General features: G+C 38.7%; 1 protein-coding gene across 1 annotated transcript in view; it reads left to right on the top strand.

Annotated features, from left to right (window-relative positions):
* ICE1 (interactor of little elongation complex ELL subunit 1) overlaps positions 1–22526 on the top strand; it is a 42327-nt gene extending 19801 nt beyond the window's left edge. The window contains exons 12-19 of the mRNA XM_058019277.1: positions 1097–1449; positions 2589–7022; positions 8780–8948; positions 11801–11961; positions 13500–13690; positions 14845–14951; positions 15874–15972; positions 16898–22526. Coding sequence (XP_057875260.1) covers positions 1097–1449; positions 2589–7022; positions 8780–8948; positions 11801–11961; positions 13500–13690; positions 14845–14951; positions 15874–15972; positions 16898–17079 — 5696 coding nt within the window. The 3' untranslated portion in view covers positions 17080–22526. The remainder of the gene's footprint in view (positions 1–1096; positions 1450–2588; positions 7023–8779; positions 8949–11800; positions 11962–13499; positions 13691–14844; positions 14952–15873; positions 15973–16897) is intronic.
* Positions 22527–26420: the final 3894 nt, after the last annotated feature.

Raw genomic sequence — 26420 nt, 5'->3', positions numbered from 1 at the left:
CTCTTGCTTTAATACTGCTGATTTGGTGTCTAGTAGTGTTTGTGAATACTATAAACAAGATCGCACATACAATGTCATATAAGAATTGCAAATACTACAGAGTGGATTTTAGCTCCATATGACACACTGGGGTTTGGGAATTGTTGATTTCTACTGTCTTGTTGGAGGTAATATTTTCATTTTATAAAATCATAGAATTTAAATTTCAGGAAACTGGGCTATCTTTTCCCTTTTTGAAGTATTTAGCATAATTATAATAAATTTAAATTGTCTTTAGACTTTCCTGGATGAATATGTTTTGTCTGCATAATAAATGAGTTACTGTGTAATAGTAAAAACTGTGATTTGAAAAGTAACAAAACAAAAGTATTGCAAAGAATCACACAGAGTATTTGGACATGCTTTCTTCTTGTTAGAATAAATGTAAAACTGTATAGTTGACATCTTTAAAGGGTTCTCAATTGCTCTGTATCTTAGTTGTTTCAACAACTTTGTGCATAGGATATGTTGTGGTGCTTTTTTTTAATTAGGGCTTCAGAACTGACTAAATTATACCATTAAAGCAAAATCTTGTGTGATTAGACTCAATATTTAAATTTAAAGAACAAACAATTCAAAAGCATATGCATATTAAATCATAAACTAGAAATGTAGCTAAGAGCTTCCTTGTATTTATGGCAGGGTATAATTGTAACTTGCTTGGAAGCACAGCTGCTGGCTCAAACGTGCAGGTTGCTTTAAGCTGAGAATTACAGCCTGGGTGGGGAATGTCTGTGCACGGTTGTTCTGTTTTTTATGACTGTGAGTTACTGGGCAAAGACTGAGATAAAACATATGGACCTTCAATCCTACCAAGAATGACCCTTCCTGATGAGAAAAATTGGGAATGTTTTAATGATCCAATCAGGCAGTTTGGGGAAAAGCTCTTTGCACATGCTGTTTTCATTAAAAAATAGGGAAAGCATTTCTGAAAGTGAATAAGATCTACAGAAACGTCACTTGAAAATATGGTATTACATTTTTATTACTATTATATATTATCTCTGTAAACAAAAATGGGAGGGCAAAAATTCTTAATGATATTTTTCTGTCTTAGACACCATACAAATCCACCAAAAGATCAGGAAGAGTGATGGCAAAACACTACCTTGGTGTTCCTCAGGGGAAAGTGCTGTAAAGCAAAATTCTGGAACAGCGATGATAATTCAAACAAGTACTGAGCCTTTTGGAGATGATTGTGCTGTGAACAGGACTACTGAAGAACAACTTCACAGTAGTGAGGATAAAAATGTAGATGTGATAATACAGACAGGCAGGGAGCACAGCGCTTCAGACTTCTCCAGTCAGGAGTGGAGAGACCCAGGTGGAAATGTGATGGATATATTGAATTGGGCCAGACCTCTTCCTGCTCTACTTTCTCCGGTACAGCTTTCACCACTGACTACACAGGTGAGTTTCAGGATGCATCTGACTTGGCACTTAACTTGGTCTTAAAATTACTAAAGGTACTAAAGAAATAATGAATTTTTTTTTTTTTGTATCAGTGTTACTTACTCATGCACTGAAAAGGTCTCTGTGTGCTTAGATCTATATGGATACTTCTTTAACTTTGTAGCATACTGCCTGTGGAAGGGAGCAAAAACATAATGTTCAGAAGTGTATGTGTTATGATTGAAACCCAGTCAGAAATGAAGTGCCACGCAACTGCTTCTGACTTCTCCACCAGCAGGATGCTGGGGAGAATCAGAAGAGTAAAAGTGAGGAAAGTGTGGGTTGAGATAAAGACAGTTTAATAGGAAAAGCTGCGTGCGCAAGCAAAGCAGAACAAGGAATTAATTCACTCTTTCACGTGAGCAGGCAGGTCAACAGAGCTCCATCATGCATAGTGGTGACTTGGGAAGATAAATATCATCAGACCAAATGTCCACCCTTCCTTCTTTCCCTCTCTTTATATGCTCAGCATGATGGCATAGTGGGATGGGATGTCTCTTTGGTCTGTTGGGGTCAGCTGTCCAAACTGTGTGTCCTCCCAACTTCCTGTGCATCCCCTTAGTGCTCTCACCAGTGTGGCAGTAGGAGAAGCAGAAAAGCCCTTGATGCTGTGCAAGCACCACTCAGCAATAATGAAAACATTTCTATGTTATTAACACCATTTTCAGCACAAATCCAAAACATACCCCCCTTTCTGTGAAGAAAACTAACTATCCTAGCCAAAACCAATATACAGTCACCTGTGTCTCAACTTGCTGTCATAATTTCCCAGTGTGCAGACCTTAAGTCCCAATTTGTGTTTAATGTAAGCTTGGCTTTCATAGCAAAATTCCAGAGCTTGAAAGTTAGATCCTGCTCAAATGCTCATTTCCGGTAATTTTAGAATGCAAGTAGGTAGATAAAGAAGTCTCCTATTTTTACAGAGGTACTTTCATTCACTATGAGGAGCAATGGTGGAGAGAGTTGTAATTTTGTTGACCAGCCTTAATCTCTCAAAACCATTGCATGTCAGGGCATTAAGTGTACTTGTTTAAAAAGTAGGTCCTAAAATTGATTCTAGGGTTCAGATTATTAACTTTGCTTTTTTTTGATTGAAGGATATGTTCTTGGGAGAAGTCACAGGTTCCAGTGATGAAGAAGATGATTGCAGTACTTCTGCACTGGAGGATATTTTACAAGAAGACCAAGTTCAGCCTCTGAGTTGTAATGTAATCAGCCCTGGTGATGAGTGTAACAGACAGTGCAAATCATGTGAGCATGGTTTTGATGCAGAAATCTCACTTAATCTGAGTTGGAATGAAAAGAATATTCACATGAGTCCTAAGACGTCAAGGAAGGAAAGAGATGCTGAAAGAGAGCAAGTTGAAGGTGCTACTCTAACGACAAGCATGATAACTAACAAAAATTGTTTGGAGGAGAATTCTGGGGATGTGGAAACTAAGAACAGAAAACTAACTGGAGCAACAGCACACAAATCGGAAGACATGGAAGAACGGAAAGGAGATGGTGAGGACATGAACAGTGAAGAGGGAGATTCTTCAGCAGATTTTATGTTACAAAGTTTCAAGTCTCAGAAACAGGTAGAAAAATGTAGTGTGGTAGAGCAAACAGAGGAGAATGTAACCTTAGTTAGAGCTGTTGATAATGAGGGTACACATGAAAAATGTGATGAATTAGTGAATGTAGAGAGAAATAAATTAGTAGCACAGAGAGAAGCTTCCAGGGAAGCATCTGTTCTGCAGAGTGTTTCTCATTTCCTATCTAAGCAATGCATTATGCTTCAAAGAGAAGATGCTGAGGAAAAATGTGATGAGTTGATAGAAAATAAATCAAAAAATGTAGTCAAATTAACTAATATAACTGGAGCTATTGAGATCTCTGCACACTCTCAGTGCTCTGAAATAAAATATGACAGTGAAGAGATTCTGGAGAAACAACATATGCACACAAAAGACAAAGTGAACAGAGAATGTGAACCAGAGACTGTTAAAGTCTCTAGGCATTATTTACCTGTATCTGCTACTGAAGGAATCAGAATTTTGTCAGTCTTTCCAAATGATGAACACCTCAAAACTGAAGACATAAATATAACCAGAGCTCCAACTCCTGAACTACCTATGAAATTTAACAGAGGAAGTGTTCTAGAAATAGCTGAATTGTCAGAGCTACTCCATAGTGCAGAAAATGTAAAACTAGTAGATATAAAGGAGGTGGTAGGTTTACAAAGCAAACCACATCACGAGGAAGATGGTGGTAATTTATCTCAAAGGAAGTCAAACTTAGAAAATATACTTTCACTATCAAAGACAGCATGCATTATTGGTGCAGAAAGCAGTGTAGCTAAGTGTAAATCTTCTGCGTTCGATTTTACAGAAGTGAAAGGTGAAATAAAACAATCTGAAAACTTATGTAAGACATTAGAATGTGGGCAGTCCAAATCTCAAAACTTTAGACTGTTTGAATTTCTAGGGACTGAAGTCAGAGTTAATCCAGAAGATTGTGGAGGGGAAATCAGTGAGTTGTTAGCAAGAAGGGATACAATTGAATCTGTCTTAATAGAAAGTAATCCTATTTCTGAGGAACAGTGTGCAAAACCTCTGACTCAGCTCTTGATAACTGAAAATTTTAAATGTGATGAAATAGAAGGGAAATTAAATAAACAAAGCAAGGAATTGGTGACTGAGACTTGCTTCAGTTCACTGAAGCAGGAAAAGAATGTTGTGAAGAAAAATGATATTTCAGAGATCATTTGCCATCCTACTTCAGAAATTGAATATAGAAGTGGCTTGGCTTTTTCTACTCAAAAGGACTTGGAGAAATGCTGTATAAATAATGAAGAAACCAATTCTCCTATGCAAGTGGGAATTGGCTTGGAATCCACAAGATCTCCTGATCTAAATTTCAGTCTTCAGAAAGTTGCTGGTTTCCTTGAAACTAACTTAGCAGGAAAGGCTGCTTTTTCCTGTACCTGGGAAAACAAGGGACATACAAATTTCATTATGAGTAGTACATTTAACTGTTCTTCAGATAATTTAGAAGAGGGTGCTGAGATTCTGTCTACTGAACAAGTCAACATGGGCAAAGAACCAGATTGCCCTGAGAGAGAATATGTACACACAAGTGAAGAGAAAACTTCAGATAAGGAGCAGCCAGTAGATAAAGAATCTCAAGCATCTGTTAAATCACAGATCATATATGCAACCCCTTATAAGAATGCTTTTCTCCGAAAGTTTGATTGTCAAGAATCAGGATGCAGGACTTCTACGTGGAAGGTTAGAACAGGTCCTTCTAGAACTTATTCACTAACAGGTGGGAGAGAAAGTAAAGAACTGAACAGTTTTGTGGGTTCTGGGAAAAATGCCATAGTAAATTGTAAAAGTGATTTTGATATGCCAGAGCAGAGCAATGACTCTGAAGAAAAGGACTGTTCTATACAAAAAGTGAAATATGTGAAGTGTTCTGAATGCGTTCCAATGTTTAGAAACAAACTGAGAGCTTCCAGCAGAATTGCATTGGATGCTCTGGAAACTGGTGCAATTGTTGATGCTGATTACCAAGTATGTGAGCTTCATTCAATGATGCACCCAGGAAGTACTTTCACAGTTAGTCACCTAAAAGCAGACACTGTCGTGGGTATGAACACACACTGTGAACCAAACAACTCTGGAGATACTGCAAATGAGTGGTCAAGTGTGACTGGGGAGAGTTATCCTGAAGACTCAGCCTCTTGGAAAAAAGAATGTATATTACTAACCTCTGAAAATACCGAGAGTGCTAATGAACTCATGGAGTCTAACATAGCTGGATGCATCAGTCACAATCAGGAAAGTCTATTAAAACCTGGAACATCAAAAGAAAGCCCCGTGACGCCAAAGGCTTCAAAAAATAGGTTACCACTATGCAAGATGTTAAGCAGATTCTCAGAAAATTGCAGGCTGACTGTAAAAACCAGTAAATTAAATGCAAGAATGTTAGCACTTGGCAATTTCTTAGAAGAAAATGATTTTGCTAAACTTCAGTCAAATGGGAAACAAGGTTTATTACACAGTGTTGATATGGGGGTCTCAGTGTTTAAAGAATATAATAATAATATTCAAACTACTTGCAATACAGGAGAAAGCAGCACTGATGTTATCATAGATAGTGGTACAAAAAAAATTTTACTCAATTATCTTCCAAAACCAACCCTCTCTGATGTAAGGTGCAGTTGTCAAACAGTTGGTCAGCTTTCTGAACCACAAAAGACAGTATTTGAGAAGTTACATATGGTGGAATCAGAGTCTTGTGCTCTCAAGAAGAGCAATAAGTGGAAGTGTAAAGAGCAAGAACTATCTGAAATCTTGACTGTTTCTACCAAAACAACTGCCCAAGTAATGCATACCAAGCTATCAAAGAAACTGGTTCAAGGTAAAAGAAAAACAAAGACTCTTAAAGTTACTCAGCCAGTTCTTGCAAATGCTAATACTTCTGTGACAAAAAAATGCTCATCTGAGATGATAAATAAAATCATGGAAGAGATAGGTCCTCCTCTCCCCCCCTTGCTACTGCCTTTGATTGCTACTCCTCCAAAAATTGCCTGTACTGTGTCCCCGGTAATGTCTTCTACAGGTCAATTCTCTCTGCTTTCCCCTCTTGATGACCTGATGTCCCCACTAGGCAGAACTCCTGTTCTTCCTCTCATGTCCCCATTAACAGGTACTCCAGCAGTAAAATCTGCTATTTTATTTTCTCCTCCATCATCCTCAGAAATGGCAGTAGGTAGAAGGATTCGCTCCTCACCTTTGAAATTTTGTACTTCCATTCCAAAGCATGCACTTCTTGTTCCAGGAAGATTTCCTCTCTTTGCAGCAGTTGGTGCTGGTCCAGGTGCCCCTCAGGAGAACTCTGTGAAAATATTGGACACTATGTATCCAGAGCTGTCTGCAAGGGCAAGGACGCTAAACATTCTGAAAGGCAATATTCAGCTTAACCGATGTACTTTTTCAGACAGCCAAAGTTTGCCAGGACCTGTGTCTCAAGTAGGTGGATTCAAAGCATTTGCATCTACATCAACTGCTTTTGTTAAAGCTGGGAGCAATTTGAAATCTGATAGTGGCAAAGATGAAGACAAAGATGTGCAAAATCAGCAATTCTTTTCAAATCATCTTGGAAAAAGGACACTGCTGCAGGTATCTATGCCAAGAAGTGCCAAAAGACTGAGACTGGAGAGTGAACCACCAAGGATGGAGCCCAGTGATGTTATTGCTGTCAGAAATACTAAAAAAACCATCTCTGAAATGCAGGAGGCTTTCCATGGTATAACCTATGAAATCAGTGATTCATCACAGTGTTCCAATTTAGAAGAATCACTACCAGTAAAGAAGGATTCTGACTGCGAGAAAGTTTCTTTGGCATTAAAGAAAGTTGCTGAATCCTGTTTTGACTTGTTACCAGTTATCAAAGGTCATGTGTATGTTGGTAATATCTCAAAGATTCCAGTAATGAGAGATGAAGAGAGAGAAGTTGTCTATGAATTTGGTATAAAAAACAAGGTAAGTAGCATGATTTTAAATTTTGTTGTTTAATAATCACTTCTGTGCAGATGGAAAGAGTCTAAGTTTGTAGTATTTGAATTCTCAATTGTTGTGGCAATGTCCTGTGCCAAAGTGTAGTCTTGAAAGGTTATTAGAAACCTAAATTTTTATAACATAAGAAAATACAGAACTGCACAAGAAATTACTTTTCAGTGGTGTCCAAGATGCAAAACTGCAGTTATAAATACATATGCTTTTCTGATGTATGCATAAACCACTTTATCTTTGCAGCATTTTTTGAAGTGGACAGTATTAAGAGTTGTAGGAGTTTCTCCAAAGTTACTCTATTTTTTTTTAATTCAAAAAAAAACACTTTAATGTATATACTGGTATATAATTTAGTTCTATGTTTACCTTTACTATTCTACATCAGGTTATCAAATTTAATTTTATTGGAAAATTCTTCCCTTATTTTGTTTCTCAGAACTTTCTTAGCATCAGTGCTGAAAAATTTTGCTTCAGTTGCCATCTTTCTCATAGATAATTTGTAGTTTACAGCAGAGCAATTCACTGACTAGTACATGGCAGCATTTTGTCCTGTTACAGTCCTGGTACATAATTAAGTTCTCCTCAGAAGTTGCTACCAAGATCTCAGGCCTCTTTGTTAGGAGTTGTCAAGTCTGTTAACTTCATAGAAGCAAGGCTTGTAGCTTTAGGCTTTCAGGTTCAGCCAGTAGTAAGACAGAGTACATACTCCTAGTAGAGAGACATGCACACAGTACACACCTACTCTTATTCCCTTGTCTGGTTAGTCAGGTTGAAATCCTGGTAGAGGAAAATACATTCATATATATACAGATAATATGGATTCCCCCAGCAGCTAACATTAGGCACTCAGTATATTCAGTAGGTGACTGATATTCTTCTCACTTCTCATACACTGACAAACTTAAAAACACAGAAGTATATACATATTCCTCCAGCAGCTGGTCTGGACTTGTGTCTGGGCCTCAGACTTGTGGTCTTTCAGGTGGCTGGCTTAGATCTTCTGGTTCCTCCCAAAGTTAACACTCGGAATCCCTGTTGTTCACAGATGCCCAGTCTGAACTGTGTGCTCTCCAGCACCTGGCTCCTAAACCTTTCATTCTACTCCCCACTTTGAGGTCTCCCTCTAAGCATCCCATAATAAGTCATGCACACTCTGCACAAACCCAATGTTCTTTTTCCAGCATCTCATATTAAGTTCCATGTTACTATAGGCAGCAACATCTCCTCCCCATCTCCTGAAGTGTGTACAGTGATCTGGAGAAAGACTGCTGTTGGCTTACCTAGTAACTCACACCTGAACAATGGGCTGTTTGTCCTTCTGTGGCATCTTTGGAAGTAGCTAAGTCAGGGTGCTTACCTTTGCTCTGATTAGGTTATTTGGGTTAGTCTACCTGTCATTATTCCTCTCCTCGTTCCTTCTACTTGTCATTATTCTCCTTGTTCTTTGAGGAAGACTGTTGTTAATCACATAACCAAACAATTTATATTAAAACAGTAGTAGCCCTGTTCTTCATTTGTTTATCGCATGTTTATTCTGAGAAGTTGCCTGCTCCTCCCTCTTTTTTTCTTTCATTGGTTGCCTCTGATTTACTTTCCTGCATTTTATATATATGCAAACAGTATTCTTGCAAATAAGATAATAGTTCTTTTTACTTGTTATACGACTACAATGTTGTCAAGTATTCTTCAGTATATACCAGTATAACAATATGTTTTGTGTCTTATAGCATTTAGCAGAGTCCTTGCTGTGTGTTATTCTCAATAAGCTGAAGGCTCAGAAGAATGCCCCAAATTATAATTTCAGTCAGGCTTTGTGTCGACTCTATGCAGGAATTTGTCGACAGTTGGGAGATTTGGAAAGAGCCCGCCTTTTCTGCTATAGTCTACTTAAAGAAGGTATAGTGTGGTTTAGTGGCCTTATATCGTAAATGTGCTGTGTGTCTTTGCTGCAGTGTGTCAGAATTATTATGTTTGTAAAAACAAACAGAAATCCTGTTCAAGGGTTGTTTTCCTCTTCAAGGCTTGTTTTCCAGAATTTTTTTCTGAAATGCAGAAATATAGACTGTTCTAGAAGAAATTCTCCTCCTCATAGTTGCACCACATCTGTACTGTAGTTATATGGTGACCTGGGCTCTTAGTAGTCTTCTTATTTTTCCAAGGAAATATTTAATTTAGGACACTTTGTGCTTTCATTTCCCCACCATCTCCAAAATGATAATGTGATTTCTGTGAATTTCGTCCTTTTAGCCTATTAGTATTTTCTTATTTTAATTGAGTAGGTATTGATTCATAAAGTAAGTGTGATTTAAAACCAGGTATTTAACACAGTGTCAGGAGCTGGACAATACCTTGATCAAAACCAGGATATTTTTATAATATGTCCTCCTTAAAATATTTTTAGTTTCTGTTATCCAAATTCTTGCTTTGTTGAGAAGTTTTTTCAGTTTTCATTCCCTTCCTTTACTCCCCTTCCTTTTGGTCACAGGAAAAAAGTTAACACATATGTACTATTGCAAAGTTAAGAATCTTAGTTTTGGAAGGTTAAAACTCACTAAGTTTGAAAATAGTATACTGGTATCTGTGTTTAACATTAAAATAAAATTCAAGAGCACTGACAAGCAGAGTGCTAAAGCTTGAGATTGTTTCAATTACTTGCTATGTTTCATATAACATTCCTGTCTTTTTTTTTGTTTTAATCTTAAAAAGGTTTCTGATTTCATTTTGTTCTTAATTCCCATTTTTTGAGGGAGTGTAATATTTTTGAGTTCTTTTTCAAATTCCTGGTTTCCCCTCTGTTTTTCTATCCTTCAGTCTGTTATAATTCTACTTTTACTTCTTTTATGTTAATAGTTTTAATACTGCACCATGTTAGAAACTATTACTTGTCAGATATATCTGCATCTAAAATAATAATTAAGCTTTTTGTTTTGCAGTATCTGACTGCAAAAGAAAGTGTTTTCTTTTTGTGGGCTCTTGCAAATATTAAACATTTCCCCTTTTTTCCTTTCTTTTTCCTTTCTAAGATCCAAACTTTAATAGCTTAATGCAGGCTTTTATTGGATGATTTTATCTTCTATACATTGAATTGCATAAGTTTCTATTGTCATTGTTCTGTGGTTTTATAGTAATTTTTTGAGTGAGAACAGCTGTAAACACATCTTAAGTTCTGTTTAGGCATTTTAAAATTTGTTTGGTTTTGTTTGATTACTTTGCATTTATTTTTGCGTTTTCTCTTACATGTAATTTCACATATTCCCATCAGAATTATCACAACCCAAGCTACACAATTACCAAATTCACTATTAACACTCAGTATTGCTTCTTTAGACCAACATCATTTGTTGTCGTGATGACTTGTCCATCGTTTTTGTTCTGTTCTCCTGTCTAGTATTCTGCCTTAAGTGACTATAAATAAAATGTTACCTTTCTGATTAATTTTCCTTTCACCTCTCCTCTGTTCCCTCCCTTTTTTCTTTTTTTAATTTTTTTTTAATTCTCCTTGAACTCTTTACTCATCATTGAGTGAATTTTATAAGTGTTTCAAATTCCTGGGCAGGCAATTCTAGTTGCCAGTAATTCTAGTTCACCAGCAGTCCTGATAGAAAAAACTGAATTCTTCACATGATGAGCAGCTTCAGAGTAGAAGTTCCATCCAAAACACCTCATTGAAGTGTATATCCTTTATGTTCATTAAAGCTTCTTAATTTGATATATTTTGATATGTTTTCTAGTACTTAAGATCTTTCAAAAAATGTAGATGTTATGCTGAAGTGAAAAGTGAATTCAGCTTGTTTTTTGTATAGTGTTTCAGGCATATGCATTCCAGTATAGCATTTCATGCATGGAAGTAGTATCTGCTTTTTTACTTATTCCAATGTATTTGTTATTGCTTACAATCTACACATTCGTGTTTTATCTTAGTATTTTGCCTTGGAGCTCTTAGCTTTGGTATTCAGAAGGGTCTTTTGGCTTCCTGTTGATGGTCTGGAACTCTCCTGTCAACTGATAGTTGTCTGATACTTGCTCTGAATTACTTTATTGAATGAGGATTCTTCAATCATATGGAGTAGCACAAATTTTTACATCTATGGAAGTATAAATAGTAGCATGCAACATTCATATATGCTCACATACAACTTGCATAATATGCAACTTCTCTGACAAAGTCTGGGAAAACTGCTGAGGAATATCAGATTTGAATTATGTGAAAGTTCTTTGCAAGCTTTATATATATATATCCATATATATAATTACATATAATTTCACAGGTGTATGGGTGCAAGGTATTAGCAAGCACTGTAGATTTTTTTTTTTTTTGACTAATTCTAGTTTGGCCCAGTGATCAGAGTGCTTATTTGTGACGGGAATGTATTAGGTAGGTTGTTGGAGTTCATCTTCCAGTCTAATTGTATCCTAAAAGAATCCAATTTCAATGGTCTAAGACCACTCTCCTTAGTGAAGTAAGAAAGATGAAGGGAGAGGGAGTGAAATTACAATGGGGGAGGTGGCTTAAGGTTTGTTGGGGTTCTGCTGGTGTTTCTTGTTTGGTCTTTTTATTGGGTCTTTTCTTCTTATTTAGTCTCAGGACTGAGATGTGCCAGTATTCCTTAGGCTTCAGTTCTGATGTGACTTCTGTGCCTTTTTTCCTAGTTACCTTGCTGAATGTACTAGCTTTTAATGCCAGAATATATTCATTTTTGTGTTTTAAAATGTTAAAAATTTACTAAATTATTTCTTTTTTTCCTTAGACTATCCAGACTCAGAAAAATTGATTTTATTTATCACAAATGTATGGTCTGACATATTTGTCTTCCAAGGTGCAATTAACAAAGCTATGCAATTAGTTGTCAGGAAGAGTGCAAGCAATGAGATGCTGGCCTGCTTAAGTGCTTATCTCAACTGGGAACAGGTAATGTCTGATTTCATTGTCAATATTAGCTTTTGTCTGCATTGGTCACTTTGCTGGCTGAATCAAATCAAGCAACTTTCTTTTCTAATGAAGAGTGTGAACGTTTCAGGCATTTTCCCCCTAGTTGTCTAGACCCTACTAGAACACTAGAATACAATACTTTATTGTACTTGTTTTCCCATCTATGGAACATTAAAGTAAAGGTTGTTTTTAAACTTTTAACTAGAGAATTTTTTGACTAGGGAATTCTTTGCATCTTTGGAACTGTTCTTTAATATGTTTCTTTCTTTTGCTTTATATTGTTGCTTTTTAAAACATGTATTTGTTTTGTCTTTTGTAGTTCTCTGTGTAACAGGTAGTATGTTACTACAGTTATTTTCAAGATAAGCCAGTTTCTTTTTACTCATGATCTTTATGCAAGGTAGACTGTAAATACTTGTTTATCACAACAAAACTCGATTACATAAGCAGTTGGTGTGATTAATACAAAACCAGTGATACCAGGAGAAGGATGATCAGTGAGAGCTGACTTCAAGCCTTTGAGCATTCGCCAAATCATTTAATTTCTATCAGTTTTCAGCAGGCACATATTACCTGAAAAGAATGTTGCAAGAAAGGAAAATCGAAATAATTGGGAGCAATTGTATATCATGCAAATGGAAAGCCAGAGATGCTTTGCTTCTAAAGGAGTTTGTGTAACAGGCTTGTGTGTCTGTTTAAAGGCTAGGGCCCCATATATTTGAAAATTCCATATTAATGCCAGGCTTGCTTCCTGGAAATAAAATAATTTTGTATATATCAAAGTGAACAAAATCATATTGATTCATAGCTGTCCTAGTTCTGGCCAGAACAGGGTTAATTTTTGCAGTTGCCAAAAGGGAGCATGGCTGGGACTTGGAGATTAATTCTGTACCACCTCACATCATTACCAGGGATGTGGGGAAGGGAGTATTTTCCAGGGAGAATGAGTCCCTTCCAGGCCAGCATAGTGTGGTGGAGGGAGAGGTTGTGTACTGTTGTTTCCATGTGAATTGTTGGTCTCTCTTTTGTACCCTCCATCATTAGTATTTATTGTTATTACTGTTTGTATTCTTATCTCATTGCTGTTTCCAGTAAATTGTTCTTCTCTCAACCTGTGATCTTTATATTTTGTGCCTCCAACTCTCCTCACCATCCTGCCACAGAGAAGAGGAAGGGAGGGGAGGGAGGAAGCTAGCCATGCAAGCACTTCTTACCTGCATTGAGAGAAATAAAAATCCCCAAATTGTAGGAGGAGATGAGAGAGTGGGTGTGAGATCTGTGTTTTTTCCTGTTTGGGTATTTTTGTCCCAAACTCTCCTTTTAGTAAAAGTGTCAGGAAAAATACCTAGTACTTGAAGGTTTTGGTTTATGAACTGTATTTGTTTGTGCTAATGCAACCCAAAAGTTGATATATGGTGTAAGATGCTGTACACAGTCAATATCAAATATTTGTAAAGAGTTTGGTTCTGAGCTGGTAATTTTTTATGCATTAAGATAATTACCTTCTAAAATTCCAGAGTTCATCTTTAGATGCTGGTATTATGGTCTCAAACCTGCTTTTAGAAATGCAGTCATGTACAAAAGTAGAATTTCACCTGCATGAGCAGTATGGAGAAGATCTCAGTGAAGATGCTTGGCAGTATATATTTGCTGTTGATTTACTCTGCTCTCATATGAAGTGGAATTGGACACATGATAATGTTATAAGGTATTGTGGTATTGTGTGATCATGACTTTCAAATGTTTTCCTTTGTGTTTTTTTTCTGAGGTTTGTTTTGGTGGTGTTTTTTTGTTTCCCAAATTCATTATGACTTAGCTTTTAACATAATAAAATGTTGCATAGGTATTTAGAAAATGAGGATGTTTCAGCCTGATGAGACCTAGATTACTGTGTATGTGTGCATTATTTTAAGATAGGAGAAATGACCAATGAGGAAATGTAGTATGTTATGGTATTGTCCCAAGAACCCTGTTAGAGACATTCTAGTAAAGAATTGCTTTCAAAATAGCTGTACAAGATTTTGAGATTGTCTGTCAGTGAAGCAAAGTGATTGTCTTCTTCTAAACTTACTTGTTGAATTCCCCTTCCCCCACAGTAGAAAGTGAAGGTGGAATTTCTGATATGAAAATAACACTCCTTTCGTGCTGGAAGTGAAATATATCCATACTCATTAATGTATTATCTTGATTTCAGTCTGATTTTAATTCTAAAATAATTATAATACTTAGAGTCAGTGTCTTAAATTTTCTTTGAACCTAAAATCCAGGATAGGGACTGCTACCATACTTAACCTTGTTTGAAAGACTCCATTTTGACTGCTACACTGATCTGACAGCCTTGATTTTCTATATAGAGGTTACATGACTTAGGAGACATTTGTTTATCTGTGACATAACATAATAAGTGATACTTATAATCATCGTCTTGTATATAAATTCCATACCTTCAGATAGTAAAGAAGATTTTTTTGTTGAAATACTTTCAAAATTAATACAAATTAGCTTCAGTGAAACATATGTAGTCTTAATTAAAGCCATATCAAGGTGATTGTCTCTTGAGTTGTGCTGGTAATACGTAACTAGGTCTATCAGCATAATTTTAAGAATTAAAAAAGTCTTACTTTGGGTCATTTTAGGTTTAAAAACAAGCATCATATCCTACTTGTAACATACAAACTGAATTTTCAGTCATATAAGATACTTACAGAACATATCAGCATGACATTTGAAAGTAACATGATTTCATATACATTTGTTAAGTCAGTCTGCATGAAGTTAGTAATAGAAGAGTCATTTGTGTATGAATACTATAAGTACCCCTTCATGCAGTATGAGATTTTCAAATTAATTTTTCTTTCACAGCAAAGTGCTTTGGCCTTCTATGGATAACTGGATAAAGAAGAGAAAGGGGCATGAAACTGCTCAATCAATTCGTGATAGTGTTATAGCATTGACACTCAGGCTAATTGGTAAGTAATCTAAATTCTTGGTTGAACTTCTGTTTTGTACAAGTATGTCTTTATGAAAGTGTCAGGCCTGTCTGGAAAGGGGGTTGAAGTGTTATTGAATTTTATTGGATCTTTATGCAGGTATTTTCTGTTTATCAGCCTGTGGAAAGAAGGTATTTAAGTTTTCAGAGATGTCATATTGATTCATGATAACAAATACCAACATGTTTATGTATTTAAAATAAAATTATCTGTAGCCACATATAGAATCATAGAAATCCTGAGTTGGAAGGGACCCACTGGGATCATTGAAGTCCAACTCCTACCCTGCACAGGCCAGCCCCAGGAATCACACCACATGCCTAATGCATCTTGAAATCAGACAGGATTGGTGCTGTGACCAGTTCCCTGAGGAGCCTGTTCCAGTGCCTAACCAACCTCTGGGTGAAGAACATTTTTCTAACAGCTAACCTAAACTTCCCATGACACAGCTTCATACCATATAGTTTCCAGCAAAATGTATAAAATGCAGGGTTTTTTTATGCAATGTAATACCATAATAAATTTAAGTTAGATTAATTTATTTGGGATCTAGGTGGCATTTGATGTAAATATATATAATTTGAGTTTCAATAAATATTTTCAGTATGTAGGCTATATGACAGGGTTCATTTAAAAAATTGCATTCTTTCTGAGTTTTACACTTAAAAATTTTAAACCTATAGGAGGTTGAATCAATCTGATGAAAAATGCCTTGGGGTCTTTAGTTACATAAGGAATAAGACAACTGTTGTTCCCAAGACAACATGGTAACAGGAATTTTTTGTAGTTAAAATTTGCATTTTCTGTTGATACTTCAACAGATAGACAGTTGGGAAGTATAAAAGCTGGGAAGTTGACTGTCTAAATAGTCAGATATGTAGTAACACTTTTTTCCTTTCAGGTCGATTAGGACAAATAGGTTTGAAGGAAGGCTATCTTGCTGCAGTGAAGAATATTAGTTCAGTAATTGGACTGTTTGTACAGCATGCAAAAGAGGAAGGTAATGTTCTTTTAGAGGAACTTGAGTGTAACATCCACAATGTGAAGTTTTGCAATGCCAGAATATAAATTAAGGCACACACGGGAAAACAGCTTGCTCTTGCAGTTTTCATTAGTGTATAACAGGTCAAACAGTTTTCAGTCTGAGTCCCTTTCTGTTACAAAGTTAATGAGCTATTAACAGTATTACCTTCTGTTTGAGACAGAAAAAATGTGAGATGGTTTCAGACACCTTGGAATTGGACTGTTTCATGTAAGAGCCTGTCAGCTGCATTAGAGATCACTTAAAGGGTGATCAAGTTAAGATCACTTGAAGGGTGATTCTGACTTGAGCAGCAATAACTAATATTTTACCTGAGCAATTTATGCTGAAGCTTACTAATAAAATTGTTGTATTGGGAGAAGGACAGTTCAAGGTACGGATGAGATGAAACAAGGCAGTTACAGCAGCAGAAATCCACATTGTTAAGTTACTCTGGATGTTAAGTACATTTTGCAGTGAAGCATTTGTTATTGTTTGGGAGCTGTTTTGAACCACCTGTATAACTTCTCTTCCTTGCAATCTCAAGTTCTAACTTGGTAGTGTATGGTGTGCAGTGTATGTCTGTTTTTCAGACTGTAAACCTGACTGCTTTCTTAAGTCTGATTACTCTTAACTAAAGTCACTAGATTCTCAATTCCTGTATGCCCTTTGAGTACTAAAAAGTTGCTGAATTGAGAAAACTGGAAAGCGTTAGTATAAAATGAGATGTTACAGAACTTGTGTGCACGTTGTCATCTTTCTACATTATGGTGTTAGACATCACAACTGTTCATGTGTTTTATTTTCAGTTCTTGAATAATAGTTTCTATAGATTCAAGATTCCCTAAAACATTTTTGCTTATCAAAAAGTTTCTATAAGCTGATTTTTGTTAACTTTTTGCAGCTATTCCTTGGGGTGTGCAGCTGGCAGCCGTATATTCACTATGTGACTTAGGTTCAAGCAATCCAGAAGGTATTGTTGAGGCCATCCATACCTGGAGAGCAAAAGTTCATTACAACATCCCTTCTGCTATCACAGATGGCATAGCTGAAATCACCTCTCTGTGTGAAATGGAGCTATACTAAAATGTAGGGAAGTGGACTGATCCAAAGGAAAAAGTGCCTTACCAATTAAGCAGTAGTTGGTTCCAGTTGAAAACCATACCAAGTGGTGTGTCTTCTTGTATTTCATGCTTTTAATAAGAATGTCTGATCATACAAAGCAAGGTCAAGTATTTTATTTGGCTTTTCTCTTTGAAGGAAGAGTTTTTATAAAATAAAAATACTTGCTTTTCCTAGTAGCTGATTAGTGATTTGAAAATGAGTGCATCTTGAACTCCTGATATATTTCTGGTTTGATGACAATAAAAATCAGTAACAGTTTTCATTTTTCTACCTACATCAGTTTGGAGTGTGGACTATTTGACAGAATATTCAGCATGACTTGAAAACTTGGCTCTGTTATTTTTTACCATTTTTATAAAGTAACCATTCAGATAGCAGAGCATTCCCCAGATTCTGCTTCATTTTGCTTGGGTTATCTTATAAACTTAATTTAAAATACTTGTGGAAAACACGTAGGAATTGACTTTTTTTGTAGCCATCATGTATGGAGTAACATACTAAATATCTAAACTTGTATATATGGTGTATTCTGATGTGTCTCACATTTGATATTTTTTCCACTTGGAGAATTTTGTGTATGTAAATAGAGAGTTGGTTAAAAAAAAGTTCATGTTCTAATGATAGCTTCACTACACTCCGTTTTTGTATCTTTCATAATAAAAGAGGTGAATACTATTGTGTTCTTGTTGACCTTTTAAATAACCCAGAGCTAACTGTGTTTCTAGCTTATACAAATACTGTTTTGGGGGGCAGCAGGAAATTGCCTGTTGAGGTAATTTCACTGAATGAATTGTCCATAACATTGCAGTTCTGGACATCCCTCCCAAAGTTTCTGGTATGCTTTAGAGGCTTGGGAAGTAGATTCAAAAAACTATGGAAAATTTGTATTTTCACTCTGTGGTTGTGCCCATGTGAAGGGGGTGAGCTTTGCTAATGCAGATTCTTATTGTAATGGGACCTAGCTTCTGACAGAGTTTTGTGGTGCTGATACGCATTGTGATTTTTGTGCCTCATCTAAGTATGACTACCAGTGGAGTCTCCTAGCCCTCATGAGTTTCTCTCCTCTGAGGTGAAACTGTGTAGAGCAAAGTGGCCATTGATTTCAGTTGCAGCTATAGCTGCTTGCACTCTGGACCTCAGTGAGCTTACCACAGACAATTCAGTCAATGAAAAATAATATAATAGAATTGGTGATACCTGTGCACAATAGGCATTGCTACAGATGTCTGTCATGAGGGCTTCCAATTTGCCTCAGGTTGAAACTGTATGATGTCTGGGACTCTGCACATTTTGGTGATAGTGAGGCCTTTGAAGATTTTATGTGTAGCCTTCATTTACCCTTCTTGCACTGAGTACAAAATATCTGAAGTGGAAGAAGTCAAAAGAAAACACAGGTTGACAATAAAAGAAAGTATGGATCATAAATCTGAAAACTAAAGGAAATGGGAAACAGAACGAATAAAAAAACAAAGTAGGAAACAAAGTGAGTAGAGGATCACAGATGCTTCAGTGCAAAAATATTGCAACCCAAAAATCTTCACAGCAAATAGAAACACCCATTTACTTTAGACTTTGTATAAAACACTGAGATTTGAAGTATGTGAGATTCACAGGAGAAATGTCAGAATTTTCCAAGCAAAAAAATATAAAACTATACTAATTTAAAACCAAATAAAAAAAAAAAGAATTCAACCTACCCTCAAACCATTTTCATGAGAAATATTCTGCTTATGTAAGAAAAATTTTTGTGTGTACTGGAAACATATAACTGATTTTAATTCTCTGTCCCTCTCTACTGCCTGCCTAATCAAACTGCATTGGAATAAGTAAACTTAGAATAATTAATACTCTGAAGGTGTTTGCTTCTGTTAAGTACTAATCACTCATCATTCATCAAAAAATACTTGTAACTCCCACACACAGTGTCAAATTTACCATATTTAAAAAGCTATAAAATGTTGATATCCATAAAGGATAGTGATTTTCAGTATATGGAATGCTTTATCCATCTCAATATTTGTTCAAAATACTAAAGTCCCATTTTGTTCAAAATAGCCATTAAAACAGGGATTTACAGGTTTCTATCATCATTTGCAGCTTTTTGCTTTTTTTTTTGTTCTCACACAAATATTGAGTGTGTGGCTTGTCCAAAACTATGTGTATCAGGAAATGTTCAAGATTTCACTTCCTCCATGCCTTCTCATATTCCTAAACTAAAACATGAAAAACTGTCTTAACTGCTAAGACATTACTGTCAACAATACAAGGCTAGACAAAATGCTAACAGTCAAAATTCATGTTAGATTAAAATACTCAGCTCTAGCAGTTCTCCTGACTCAAATACAGAAGACAGTAAAAATCTATAATAGTTTATTTATAAGGGTAATTCTGACTATAGGCTTCTGAGTTCATAACAGTATCATTTGATACTTGAAAAATCCCTGATATGTATTGACTCCAGGAAAAGAAACTTGTCATAAATATTGGAGAGCAGTGTAACTTTGTCTATGTGTAGATGAACAGGATACTGGAATAAGTTGTTAAAGAAAAAAATTTATTTATTTTTCTTGTTTAGTTGCTTTCATACTAGAAGTTATTTTTAGAGTGTCTGAATCCTAACATGTTGTACTGGCAGAATTATTTGATTGTTTACTCAGTCCCTTGCTGGAATACAAATTTTGGACATACATACCTTTTATTTAACTTTGTTTCTACAAAAAGTAGCATCTTTGGGCTAGGCTATGTGGTACACCACTAGGGTATTTTCCAGGATGATTTTGCCTCTCGACGTATAGTAGGAAATATTTTTCAGTGTGAATTATTTCTTCATAAAATAAAAAAATGTTGGACTCTAGACTGCTTAAAGTTAATCTCTAGTTATTTTATCAAACCCTCTGATACTGATGTATGGTCTGTCCTAGCTTCTGCTTTCACCTGCCTGTTTTGAACAAAAAGGATTTCTTATCTGGACACTAGAATAAGACCAAAGCAGTTGTGAGTTTTCCAGTTTGAAATGACTAAGGAAATTACATGCTGTACTCTGTTTTAATTAATGAAACTGCACGTATGAGTGGAAACCAGTCCAGAATACCTGAAGATTTGTTATAAAGAAGCTGAAATTACATGGTTAAAACACTTTGGAGTATCACCATTTAGCTTACATTCTTCCCACTATACCTAATTTTTCACTTCAAGAAAAGTCAGAGACTACTCTCAAAAGATGGACAAATTAGCAGGAAGGATTTCTTCAGAGACAGGGTTTGTGATTACACTGTTACTGGCCTGAATAGGCTGAAGTCTTGTTTTGCAAAATTCTGAAACTCGTTTAACTGTTCAGGAAATCCATGAAAGGCTGATGATTTTGGGTGCTCTGAGCCCATCTATTGCATTCAATTTAATGCAACTCACATTATGAAATTACTTTTTGGACTATTTAAGTTGAAATTTTGAAAAAAACATTCTGAAGTGTAATAAAACAAATAGGTAGGTAATGGGAGTTAGGAAGAAAATAAGATAGATATTTATGCAAATGGCCTGAAGTTAAATTATTTTGAATTTTAGTCTCAAATTGCTCAAATTCCTTCAGCTGCCACATCTTCCTAGAGATGTCTAAATGTTTGCTACCGAGAATTGCCTCTGTTTTCTGAATAAAACTAGCATCTTGTTGCCATACTTTGACTAGAATAGAATGAATTCTGACATGGTTTAAGCATCAAGTAGGAGAAAGCCAAGTACTTGGCGCAACTTGTCTCCTGGGGCTTCACATACAGTTACAAGCCTGTCTCCAAAAAGCTTTTGATGGTCACAGAAAAACAGAATGAACTAGGTTGGAAAAGACTTTTAAGATCATCTAGTTAACCTATGACCTTACACCTCATCAACCACTAAGTGCCATCTCCAGTCTTTTTTAAACACGTCCAGGGGTGGTGACTCCACCATCTCCCTGGGCAGATGACTCCAGCACGCAATCACTCTTTCAGTGAGGAATTTCTAACATCTAACCTAAACTTACCTTGGCGCAGCTTATGACTGTCCACACATTCTGTCAGTTGTTGCCTGGAAGAAGAGATTGACCCTCACCTGACTACAATCATCTTTCAGGAAGTTGTAGAGAGTGATGAGGTGTCCTGGGTTGGCAATATAAGGGTTATATCTCCAACCGTCTGTTCTATTATGCTGAATAATAAGCTTTGCACCTTTAAGACTTGTTCTGAGAGCGAGGGAGGGGAGAGAAGAAGCGTGCAGTTTGTTTTCAGACACTGTACTCCTCAATATGCCCGTGACTAGACTATGTTGTCTGCAGATGGACAGACTGCAGGACAGAGCTCTCCTTTGCTTTTAGTTAGTTTTAACTAGCTGAGGCAGTGAAGTTCCCTGGACTGTGGTTTGTCTTTTCTTTGGACCTGTTTAAACCTGCTCTGGACTGAACACCCAGAGGAGCACCGGCAGCTGCAGCTGTGGCCCACCACGCCGGGCCTGGCCTGCAACAATTCCACTGCTGGAGGGACTGATAAGAGACTGAGTGAGCTAAGCTACAGCCCACGAAGGGGACTTTTTGGAGTTTGTAATTTCTTTTGAAGTGGCAAGAAGTTTTATTGTTTAATATTGTTCATTTTTTGTACTAGTGAATGCTTTGTCTGTTAAATAAACAGCTTTTTCCACTTTTCTCCAAAGAATTTTTTTTCCTGAACCAGGTGGGGGAGGGGCCGCTTGAATTTGCTTTCTAGATGAAACACCTTTAGGGGTTTTTCTCCCAAAATTGCCCAATTGCCTTACCCTAAACCAAGACAAATACAGTTATTAACACTCAATGTGGGGCTCCAGAAAGTGGAAGAATCCTGTACTATTACATTTTAGTTGTACTTACTCTATATTGTGATAAAGCAGTCAGTAACCATGTTGCTGAAATTCATAATGTCTCTCAGGGTGGAGGCCTTCATGTATTTCTGATCCCTTAGTTTTCTTGAGGTTTTAATACCTTTCTGGTCCCTAGTATTATTTTCTTATCCAAAAATAACGACAATATTCTCCCTAACATATAGTTTTTACAGTACAGGAACACAGAATAACTATTTTGCTAACCTCTGTAATAATGATTTATAGAGAGTTTACAAAAGTGTAGGACAGACATTCTGTGCTGTTCTTGTGAGCCAGCAAAAGCCTCCTGAAGATAAAGGAAAGCCCCATATCTCTCCTGAGGAAGACACCAAGGTTGTCACCATGGAGACGTGATGAAGGAAAGAAAGTTAAGAGATACAGACTCTAGCTGGCTCAAAGAATGACGTGGCTCCTTGGTCACCCACTGAGAACTTTGTTTCTTTCCTATAACCAATGAGCAGTGAATGTGTATGTTGGATGAATGTAAATATCTTGAAAAAGTATAAAAGCAACATGTTGCTGTAATAAATCTCTCTTGCACCCTTCTGATGCAGTTGTGGTACTTTGTACTGTGTCATGCTCTATAACAACATAAAGGTACGAGATTCTGGTCAAGATAAGTATGGTTTATGGTTTATTCATCCTACGCTGCATCCTAGTTCAAATAACATGTTTTAGGGGTTTATTAGTAATTGCACCCAGTTTGTTAGAGGAGGAGCAGGGGATGAGGCTTTTCAGCCTTTCCTTTTTATTCCTTCGAATCTCTTAAGTCACTTTGTAAGAATATTCAATTTCCCTAAATGTTAAAGAAACCACCTTCTTAATATTTAATCTAATAAAGTTCCTCTATATAGTTTACAGCTTGTCTAGAGTGAGGGCTGAGATGTCCAGAAGAACTGATGAGACTGTGGTAGCTAGGGAAGAGGCGCTGCGGAAGATTTCGCGATGTCACGGGAAGCTAGGACCTTCGGTTCCCCATAGATAAGACCCTCAGGTACTCATAGATAAGAAATTAACATAGGAATGTGGTCCCACTAACAATAGGAATGTTGCCCCACTGAAGCCAGTAACTTTCCATCCCTTACCCAGTACTTTTCCATCCCCTACTAACCATAGGTAAGAAGGACAAACCCCTTTTTGACGTAGAGACCCCTAAGACTATAAGACCCCATGAGAAGAAGTAATAAACGCCTTTGACCGTCCACCACATTGGTGTCTGCGTATGTCATTGGCCCGAACGGCCCTAGAGAGAGGGCTGTCGAGCTGTACCTCAGAACCAAGTCGCCTGCCTTGATCCAAAAGGCAACATTTGGTGCCGAAACCCGGGACAGCGGCTTGCGCCCGGAGAACGGGGAACACTCCTGGAACGAGGACGGCGGCTGCGACAGTGGGACTAATCGCAGCGGGGGGGGACGCCTCCCGGACCAGCTTGGACCATGGAATCCACAGCGAAGGTCGTAAGTCAGGCTCATGAGCAATGGGGAATTAAAGGTGAGCTCAAGAATTCTAATCTTGCTATTGCAAAGCTCCTAGAGCTAGAGACGATCGAACGTCCGGTAAATATATTATACTGGGAAGCGCGAGAGAAGTGCACTGCCGCCTCAGCAGAGGACTCAAAGTCCGCAGGCAGTGGTAAAAACCTGAAAGCGTGGGGGAAAGTAGAAGAGGCCCCACGCAAGACGTCAGAAGAACAGGAGACGCGGGAAGCCGCGCGTATACGTTTATTAGCTACACCAAAGCCGGGGGTGGGGGCCGCGACGCAAACCGCCTCTGAGAGCGATCAGATTGAAGGCGAGAATATGCGGGGGCCGGGCGCGTTCCACCCCTTCCCGAGCCCGAGCCCAGACCCCCCAGAGCCCCCAGGAGACCCCCCGGAACCCCCAGGGGAGCCCCCGACCTTCCCGCGGAGCCCGCCGGGTCCCAGCCCCCCCGCGGAACCGTCCGAAAAAGCCGCAGTTTCTCTATCCGTCTCTTCCCCGCCGGCCGCCGGTCCGGCGCAAGAAGCAGAGCAGCGCGCGCGATGCTTCTGGCAGGGACTCGCGGAAGAGGCGCAGAACAAGGCCAGATTGTCGGACCCCGCCGAGATAGGTAAAAACTCGTCCCCGCCATGTGCGTTTAAAAATGGCGCCGAACCACATGGCGAGGGCGGAAGGGAGGAGGCGGGGGGCGGAAACGGAGTCAGCCTGCTTAACAACGCATGCGCGGGCGAGCGGGGAGACGGGGCGGCCCCCGCGGAGGAGCGTAAGACCAACCAGAGCGCTCTATTCAAATTAGGTCCTTGTAGGGTAAGGACCTCCCCCGGCAGGAGGCGGGGGGAGCCCAGGGGGAGGGAGCAGCACCACCCCCGAAGGGAGGAGCGAGGTCGAAGCCGAACAAAATGGCACGGAGCGCCGGAAGTGTACCAGCAGTCAGCTTCCGGCTCAGAGTCAAGTAACAGCTGCTCAGACAGCTCGGAAGAGCTGACCGAGTCCGGCTGGGACTCGGAAACCGAGAGAGCAGAATTAATGCGGTTTCGAGCGAAACCGAATAAAGATTTAAACAATATCGAGAAACAATCGCAACACAAACTCAGCGATTGGGGAAAAGCTACTGCAATCACCCAGGGTGGAGATATTGTGGGCACTGGGGCTGCGAAACCATAGTTACAGATGCCAGACCGTCGGGGCCTGGGTGAGATCCACAAGAGCCAGACAAATTCTTACAGTTCACCTGGGCACCCATCGGCTGCAAAATACCCTTCTTCTTTCGCGAAAACCCCCATCGAAACCAAATTAAAATCCCTAACTTTCGGGCATGCACTGATTACAACATGACGGTCCTGCAGCCAGACCACCCTAGCTGGGCCACAGGCAGAACATGGACAGTGGTCCTTCAAGAGTCAAAAGAGAGGGTGAACGTGCAAATTATCAGGCTCCAGCCGTCAGCATCCCGAGCAGTCAGACCCAACAAAGTGATTAAAAGCATGCCAAAAAGGAGAAACATAACCTACCCCAAAACCTTACCCACAGGGGTCAGCAATGTCCCGACCGGTCAAGCGGAAACCTTTCAGATGAGTCGCTTAACCGAGTCAGATGCAGACCCAATCCTTTGTATGTTAGAAGCTACCTTTGTATCCCTGAACGAATCCAACCCTAACCTAACCGAATCCTGCTGGCTTTGTTACGATGTCAAACCCCCCTTTTACGAAGGAGTCGCTTTAGACACTCCCTTCAGTTATTCCACAGCCGACGCCCCTCACCAGTGCAGATGAGACACCCCTCGCAAAGGAATCACCCTGAGTCAAGTCACAGGCCGAGGCAGATGCTTTAGCAATTCAACCCTAGCTAAGCGGGGAGGTAACATCTGCACCAAAATTGGCAGGCTGAACAGGAAAAACAATAAGTGGGCAGTCCCATCCGCATCGGGGATGTAGGTTTGCCAGCGATCTGGAGTGAGTCCTTGTGTGTTCCTTCCCAAATTCAATGACTCTAACGACTTCTGTGTCCAAGTTCTGATTGTTCCTAGGGTCTTGTACCACTCAGATGAAGAGATGTACCATCTTCTTGAGGGACCCAGCCGGATCCACAAAAGAGAAATAATGACAGGTATAACTATTGCAATGCTGCTCAACCTGAGAGCAGCAGGAACGGCCACGGGTGTCTCAGCCCTAGCGACACAGCATCAAAGACTGTCCCAACTGCAGGCAACGATTGACGAGGACCTGCAGAAGATTGAGAAATCCATCTCCTATCTAGAGAAGTCAGTCTCCTCACTCTCAGAAGTAGTCTTGCAGAACAGGCGAGGCCTGGACCTCCTGTTCATGCAGCAAGAGGGCCTGTGTGCCGCCTTGAAAAAGTTTCTATGCAGACCACATGGGAGTCATGAGAGACTCCATGACAGAACTCCAGAACAGACTAGCTCAGAGACAGAGAGACAGGGAAGCCCAACAGAGCTGGTACGAGTCCTGGTTCAATCAATCACCATAGCTAACCACTCTGATTTCTGCCCTGATAGGTCCATTGGCGATGCTGTTTCTAACAGTCACCTTCGGACCATGCCTGCTGAACAAGCTAGTCTCATTCGTTCAAAGCCACCTAGAACGGACCAACATCCTGTTCATAGGGCGACGACAACTGCTGTGAATTCAACCAGGGAATTCAACCAAAGAACACTGCCAGTCACAAGATTTTCCAAACTTGTCTGGCAAAAGCTTACTCAAGTTTCCCAAAATCCCTTTCCCTTGCCAAGTCACAACTTTATACCTCAATTCAGTATCCATGTACACGACTACCTCATTCATTTGTGAAAAGGGAGGGGGAGATGTGGTAGCTAGGGAAGAGGCGCTGCGGAAGATTTCGCGATGTCACGGGAAGCTAGGACCTTCGGTTCCCCATAGATAAGACCCTCAGGTACTCATAGATAAGAAATTAACATAGGAATGTGGT

The sequence above is a fragment of the Melospiza georgiana genome, chromosome 1 (assembly GCF_028018845.1).
Source record: "Melospiza georgiana isolate bMelGeo1 chromosome 1, bMelGeo1.pri, whole genome shotgun sequence".
Classification (NCBI taxonomy): domain Eukaryota; kingdom Metazoa; phylum Chordata; class Aves; order Passeriformes; family Passerellidae; genus Melospiza; species Melospiza georgiana.
Note: the sequence above shows the minus strand (reverse complement) of the source record. Positions and strands in the feature narration are given on the sequence as shown.